Source organism: Cibotium barometz, chromosome 48 (assembly GCF_041138505.1).
Source record: "Cibotium barometz isolate CiBa-2024 chromosome 48, ASM4113850v1, whole genome shotgun sequence".
Taxonomy (NCBI): Eukaryota; Viridiplantae; Streptophyta; class Polypodiopsida; order Cyatheales; family Cibotiaceae; genus Cibotium; species Cibotium barometz.
In genome coordinates this window covers 34,562,783-34,570,231 of record NC_141093.1, presented here as the reverse complement: position 1 = coordinate 34,570,231, position 7,449 = coordinate 34,562,783, and the positions used below count along the sequence as shown (strand labels likewise).

At 41.1% G+C, this 7,449-nt stretch overlaps 1 protein-coding gene across 1 annotated transcript; it reads left to right on the top strand.

Moving 5' to 3' along the window:
• The first annotated feature begins 2,501 nt into the window (after nt 1-2,501).
• LOC147611114 (ammonium transporter 3 member 2-like) lies at nt 2,502-6,546 on the top strand. The gene is made up of 4 exons (XM_086785208.1): nt 2,502-2,651; nt 3,479-4,227; nt 4,441-4,726; nt 5,647-6,546. The coding sequence occupies exons 2-4, from the start codon at nt 3,565-3,567 to the stop codon at nt 6,168-6,170; spliced, it is 1,473 nt and encodes a 490-aa protein (XP_086641334.1). The 5' UTR covers nt 2,502-2,651; nt 3,479-3,564; the 3' UTR covers nt 6,171-6,546.
• The last annotated feature ends 903 nt before the right edge of the window (nt 6,547-7,449 follow it).

Below are 7,449 nucleotides of genomic sequence, written 5' to 3'. Positions count from 1 at the left end.
ACCCTTCAAGGATCTCGGGGGGGTCACTTGTATAAATATGTAAGTATCACGTGGGTTCAACAGAAGGATATTTTAAATATTTAAAACTTACAGAAATATATTTACAGAGGGGATTTATTTATTGTATTTTAAAAAAAATTTACAGATTTGAATAGGAAAGGATACATTAATTCACTAAAAAGTTCACAGATAAGGGACTTTTTAAATAGGCCTTGAACGCACGTGATATAGAGGATTTACATATAGTGACCCCCCCGAGTCAAGGATATGTACATATATATGCTATATATATAACACAAATGGTGCACGGTACTAAGGTAGAGCCATCCCTAAAACAATACAGATGGTGGAGAACTATGTCCATGACTAGAAATCAGGACCACGATATGGAACTAGGGCAGTTTTGGAGAACCAAGCCAATAAAAAAAAGGGTTTCCAAATTTGCCTTGTGTCATGCATACACATTCATGGAGTGAGACCTATAAAAATGCTACTCTACAACACCTACAAAAATGCTAGTTTCTAGGTTTGCTAGCTATGCTTGCGAGACGGGCAGATCGATGTCCTTTGCTACTCCGCTTGGAGTGACATGCATTGCCCAGCACAATGTCATTCTGTATAGCATTGCCCAGCACAATGTCATTCTGTAGTAGCAACCCTTGCCTTGTAATCTCATCATGGATTTGTTTACCCTTATCAGCAACTCTAATAGTGGCACATGCTTTCAAGATGCATGCATAGGTCAATCCATCTAGCCTCACCCCTCCTGGGCATAGCCTACTATTAATGCAATCCATGTGAAAACATCGATGCAGCTAGCTCATGTGCATATCCTGCAATCAGTGCATTCCAAGAGATGACATTTCAAGAGGGCAGTCCCTCAAGCGAGCCCTTAAGCACTTGTCGTGCCTTTGAAATAGTGCCACAAGGTAATACGGCTGAATTATATACCTAGATGAATCTAGGAACATGCCCAAATTCACCGTTTAGGAACGTGCATGTTATATACTCATGGTAATCAACCACAAGACTATATAACTATCAACTTCATTATGCATAGCATGGACTAGATACTACGACATCCCCACTAACGTCATCAGGACTGAGCCATAATGAAGCCACACACTAAGGGAAGAAGCAGGGAAGAAGCAAAGAGGATGAATTAGTATATAAAATAAGTAGTTGATAGGGCAAATGCACCGCTAAAGATAGAAAGAACTGGCACAATATCAAAGATTATGGAGTAGGTAGAGGGATGTATGGGAGATTATGAAGCAGGAGTTTATGAAGAAGCTGATTATGATAAAGCACATAAGTACTTATGGAGCAAGCAAAGCATGTAAAAGAGAGGGAGCACCTGCTACTGAAAACGCATGTGTGGGTGTATGGGAGAGGGATGGAGCAAGCAAAGCATGTAAAAGAGAGGGAGCACCTGCTACTGAAAATGCATGTGTGGGTGTATGGGAGAGGGAGACTGCCTTTGTGTGGGTGAATGGGAGAGGGAGAGGGCAATGCTTTTCCTTCCTAGAATAGCTTGTGGTAGGGACTAGGTAGGTACCCACCCGTTTTGGCCAATGGCCAGGACTACCCCACGTGCCCACGTTCACCACTGAGTTCCCCTGCCACACTAGGTGCCATGCATGCAGGAAATCTCCACGTCATGCGCCACATGAGGAAAAATCATGCCATGTCAGCGTTGGCCCGAGTTCAAAAATCTGGCCCGAGTTCAAAACGCTTCAACAACGGCCCAGATCCCCGTCCACTTCCCAGCCATAGATCCCATGCTTCCAGCTTCCAATTAACCCGTGTGACTTAGTCAAGAGGCTAGTCCAGACTTGATGGATTTGAAGAAGGGAGTGGGCCCGGGGCAGTGCCAAGTGGCCAGTGGGTACGCTTGTAGAAAAGTCAAAATACGCCTCCCTGGCGGCCCGGCGGGACCGGGGACGAGCTGATGACATGACCCGTTATAACAGGAATGTTCAATTTTTTCAAAGAACGCGTTTTGAATTTCGAGTTTCCGTACACGCCACCGTATTCCACTATCGTACAGCGGTGCTGCTACGGAATCACGGATTCCGGAATCCGGACGCACGACTATTTTTTCTTATTATTAGGACTAAAGCGTCAGAATTTCTCAGAAATAAGCTTTTTTTTAAACCAGTGGAAAAAAAAGAATGTGGTTCAACCGTTTAATTTATGTATGTATATTTATTTATTAATAGGAATATATATATATATATGTGTGAAATTTTCAAAATTTTGAATCTTTCAATTCTGTCAATTTTGAGCCGTGAAAATCGCATTAAAGGACGGTTTTTTTTTCTGACATTGATTAGCACAATTATCCATTTGTCATTATTCTAATCAGCCATTGACTTAAGAATTGATTAGCCGCCAACTCATTCGCACTGGGCTGTTCATGAAGAAAAGTCAGCCTAAATAGATACCGAGTTCCAACTATTTTCACTATTTTTTGCTTCCATTCCTGTGGAATGGGAGAATGCCGCTTGATTCTTACGGTCTTTACGCAGGCTGGTGCAGGCCTTAATGTCCTAGAGCGTTTATAAAATTAGGGTGCTTTCTTGATTGGCATAATTACAAGGAGTTCTAAGCCTCCAAGAGCAGATCATGGTTGTTGATCATATTTCAAGGTGTGTTTTCCACTAAATTTGCTGTTAATTAATTGATTAATGCACCTATGCTGCATATAGGAAGCGGACATTTCAATCATTAAAGGGATGCAGTATAACAATACTAATCACGCACTTAGCAAGGTTATTATGGAGTGAGATCGCTTGTAATCTTCTCTAAATATGTAGTATACAACCAACCAAATCAAGATCATGGTATAACATGTTAGCAATCCTATATGACAGCTACCACTTGAGAGATCCATGACTTGTAGTGGCAATCCTTACTTGTTCATCCATGAATAATGATTTGTATTAAAATTATGGATATTTCCACGTTTAATTTTTATCAAGCCTCACATCTTATCCCTTGAAACTTGCAAGAAATGTCAAGCATGTTTGTATAGTTTGGGTTCATTTTCTAAAATAATTATGACACTGCTTATAACCTGCTTGCCAAAAGATTGTGAAGCATTAAGGTTTCGACTTCCATCTGCTCTGGGTCTTATTATCTCTCTCCCCGCGTGTCCCCTTATCAAGCAAGGGAATCAGGGTAAGCAAGTTTGAGTTGCAGCTACCATCGCATAGCTTATTTCTTATATGTAACTTGATGTTGGTTAGGTGTGTTTATAAGAAGGTTATGAGGCATTAAGGTCCCATCTTGTCTCCATCAAATTCAAGAAGTGAATATATTGAGATAATGATAATCATTACTAGTAAGATATGAGATAGTGGTATCTTAAAGGTATTAACAGTATATATTGTTTGATGTTTATGTGTTAATACATATTGTCATGACTATTGCTAGTGACCTAACATATGTAATTGTTGATACGGTTGCTTTGAAGGTTGTGATAGAAGCTTCCCTATGATCTGCTTGCTTACCACCACATAAAATCAAGTAATTTGGCAAAAGCAAGATTAAGTTGCTACCATGGCACAATCCACAGTACCAACTGCCTATCTAAACACAGGAGGTAGTGTACCAGACTGGCTAAACAAAGGGGATAATGCATGGCAACTCACCGCTGCGACATTGGTGGGCATGCAAAGCGTGCCAGGGCTCGTGATACTCTATGGAAGCATGGTGAAGAAGAAGTGGGCGGTAAACTCGGCCTTCATGGCATTCTATGCATTTGCAGCAGTACTCATATGTTGGGTGGTATGGGCATACAAGATGTCCTTTGGAGAAAAATTGCTACCCTTTTGGGGTAAGGCAGGGCCAGCCCTTGGGCAGCACTACTTGCTAGGCCAAGCTGACCTGCCTGCAACAGCCCATTATTACAAACATGGTGCAAAAGCCAATACTATTGAGACTCCAGAGGCCACTCCCTTCTACCCCATGGCCACACTTGTGTATTTCCACTTCGTATTTGCCGCCATCACCCTCATCCTTCTTGCTGGCTCCCTCCTTGGCAGAATGAATTTCATAGCTTGGATGCTTTTTGTGCCCCTCTGGCTCACCTTCTCCTACACCATCAGTGCTTTTAGCCTCTGGGGCGGTGGCTTCTTGTTCCACTGGGGTGTCATTGACTTTGCAGGTGGTTTTGTCATTCACTTGTCCTCTGGAGTTGCTGGCTTAACTGCAGCTTATTGGGTGAGTTATCTTTTAAAACCTAGATTAAACTTAAATCTCTGCCTCTGTCTCTCACACACAAAAAAACACAATTAACAATAAGTAGCCTTGCTTAAATCTCATGATGCGTCTAGCTTAAATCTCTCTCTCTCTCTCTCTCTCTCTCACAGACACACACACACACACAGCGTCAGCTAATCAGAACTCACATGATTGTTGTTTTTGAATGTGCAGGTCGGCCCGAGGTTGAAGAAGGACCGGGAGAGGTTCCCGCCCAATAATGTGCTGCTCACGCTGACGGGCTCTGGGCTTCTGTGGCTGGGCTGGGCGGGCTTCAACGGTGGTGCCCCATACGCCGCCAACATCACCTCCTCCATGGCCGTGCTCAACACCAACATCTGCGCCGCCACCAGCCTCCTCGTCTGGACAAGCTTAGACGCCACCTTCTTTGGAAAACCCTCGGTGATCGGTGCCGTGCAAGGCATGATCACGGGCCTCGTCTGCATCACCCCCGGAGCAGGTAGAAATTCCAAAGAGAATGAAAGGGTTGGTGTGAGTATGTTCTGGGGGTTACAGACTGGAATATTATGTGCGCTTATCATGCTTATTAGTCTAATGAACATGTATGTGCGAAAGAGAGAGAGTGGGGAAACTATAAGGAATATCTTCTATGAGATCTTAAAGACCCTTATCAGGTGATATCAATGGATGGCATTGATCAAAATCGCGGCGTTTTTTTGGGACTGTCAAATAAGGTAAACCAGGTCGAGTAAACTAGGTCAAGTAAACTAGGGATGAAAAACATACAATATAATGGCTTGAAATCACATGGTTTCGTTGCTTGAAGGTATGGTGTAGTGGTAAGATGTTTCCCACGATCTCGAGTTCATATCTTCTTTTGCGCATGGCATCTTGCTTCAAAATTTTCTAAGTCCCAAACCCAAATTCACCCTCATCTCATGACGTAAACTACGAAGTAAACTATGATTTACTGAGTAACTTTGAAAGTAAACTATGCCCAATCAGTAAACTAAGAAGTAAACTATGCTCGCTTAGTAAACTAGGAAGTAAACTATGATCACTTAGTAACCTAGTTTACTTTATCTGACGGTCCAAAAAAGGTGTCTAGCGATTTTGATCAATGCTATCCATTGATGTCACTTGATAAGGGTGTCTAAGACCTCGTGGTGGGAGATAGTCCTGAGGGGAAGAAATGGTGGTGGTGGTGGTGGGCACTGGGAGTGATTTGGTTTTTTTATATATAATAAACAATCTCAATACTCAACTCACATGCTGCTAGGAGGTATATCGTACATGCACTCCTCTCATGTATCCAAAGTTATTCATTTGTTTTATCTCCATTGTTTGTAAATTTAGACAACCTTTCTTTAGATATTTATTTCTTACATTTGCATACATGTTCTCTTATGGCATTTGTAGGGGTGGTGCAAGGGTGGGCAGCCATTGTAATGGGAGTGTTGTCTGGAAGTATTCAATGGTTCACCATGATGGTAGTGCATAAGAGATCAAAATTCTTACAAAAGATTGATGACACATTGGGAGTGTTCCATACACATGCAGTAGCAGGGACACTTGGGGGCATGTTGACAGGCCTTTTTGCCGAGCCTAAGCTATGTAGCTTATTCTTGGTGGTGACGGAATCTAGGGGAGCGATCTATGGTGGATCAGGAGGAGCTCAACTTGGGAAGCAATTGGTTGGTGCATTGTTTGTGATGGGATGGAATGTGGTGGTGACAACAATAATTTGCTTGGTAATCAAAATGATAGTTCCTTTACGAATGTCAGAGGACCAACTACTCGTGGGTGATGATGCTGTTCATGGTGAAGAGGCATATGCTCTATGGGGTGATGGTGAGAAGTATGATCAATCTTTGCATGGTATATATGGTGATGATACCCACCATAATGAATCCATGACAAGGACTATCTCCACTAAGTTCTAACCATGTACATTTTGTGACAATTGTAGTTTTCTTTACCTCCCACCTTAGACTACTTTCTTGTGTACTTTGATAAACATATTTAGTAGTATGCCTTTTCAAGTCCATCCTAATGTGAGAGCTCCACTTTAAATTATGCCTTACACAATAAGTTGCACTACAAATATCATTATTCACCCCATGTAGACGAACTTAATATTCAATGAACCATATGTATGTCCTTTGCTTATTATTTATGTCATTGAATCCATTTATATTTCATAAGTCACTTTTCCTATTTCCCCCCATCCAACACCGCCCATATACATCGCCTTCCTCTATAGAAATAAACCCTTTCCCATCCCCCAAAGGCCACTCCTTTGATAGTCAATTCTCTTATTTCTCGATCTTGCATAAATGGATATTATGTTATGTTCTCTCTTGTTGTATTTTCTATACTAATAATGTTAGCTTACATTTGATATGAATTTTGTATATTAGTAATGTTAGCTTACATTTGAGTTAAATTTGTATAAATGGATATTATGTTATGTTCTCTCTTGTTGTATTTTCTATACTAATAATGTTAGCCTACATTTGACATTTACTTTGTATATTAGAAATTTAGCTTACATTTGATTTGATTTTTTTATACTCATTGTTATGAAAAAAAATCAAACTAACCACATTCTTCCATGCAGTTATAATAATAAATGGTTTTTATTTTGGTTTACATAGAATTTCAAACTGTGTTATACTAGTGATAGCTTCCAATGTCTTAAATCACCTTAATATCAATATTGTAGTAAATTTGAGGCACCTATGGACATAGTCAAAGTCTCGCGTAGATTGTTCTTCCCACCTCTTAAAGTAAGACTGATAATAAGTGGAGTTCATGATATATTTGAAGTGCGTCGTGAATGCCATGCGAAACTCATCCATGAAAACTCCACCATCACTCCTTATGATGTAGTACATGTGGCCCTTTGGATTTAGGTATGCGGACATAGGTGAATCGATCCTCTCACTCCCATCCCCCAAACATTTGACTTGGAAAGACTCTTTCCTAGTCTACTTGAGGACCCTCCCGTCCCAAAAACATCTAACTTGGAAAGCTCCTTATCCACCTCTACTTAAGGACCCTCCCCAACATCTACTACCCCAAGTGAAGTGAATTAGAATGTGTAGGGATTTGAAGAGGAGTAGTGTGGGCAAGGATTTGAAGAGGAGTAGTGCTGATATGGGTTTGAAGAGGAGTAGTGAGTTTGATGGGCAATTGAAGGATTAGTCAATAGAGTGGGGT

What these genes read in the sequence shown, in the direction of transcription:
- LOC147611114 (XM_086785208.1), top strand. Translation starts at nt 3,565, where the DNA reads ATGGCACAATCCACAGTACCAACTGCCTATCTAAACACAGGAGGTAGT. An exon ending in GCTTAACTGCAGCTTATTGG is followed by an intron (nt 4,228 to 4,440) that starts GTGAGTTATCTT and finishes TTGAATGTGCAG; the next exon opens with GTCGGCCCGAGGTTGAAGAA. An exon ending in CTGCATCACCCCCGGAGCAG is followed by an intron (nt 4,727 to 5,646) that starts GTAGAAATTCCA and finishes TGGCATTTGTAG; the next exon opens with GGGTGGTGCAAGGGTGGGCA.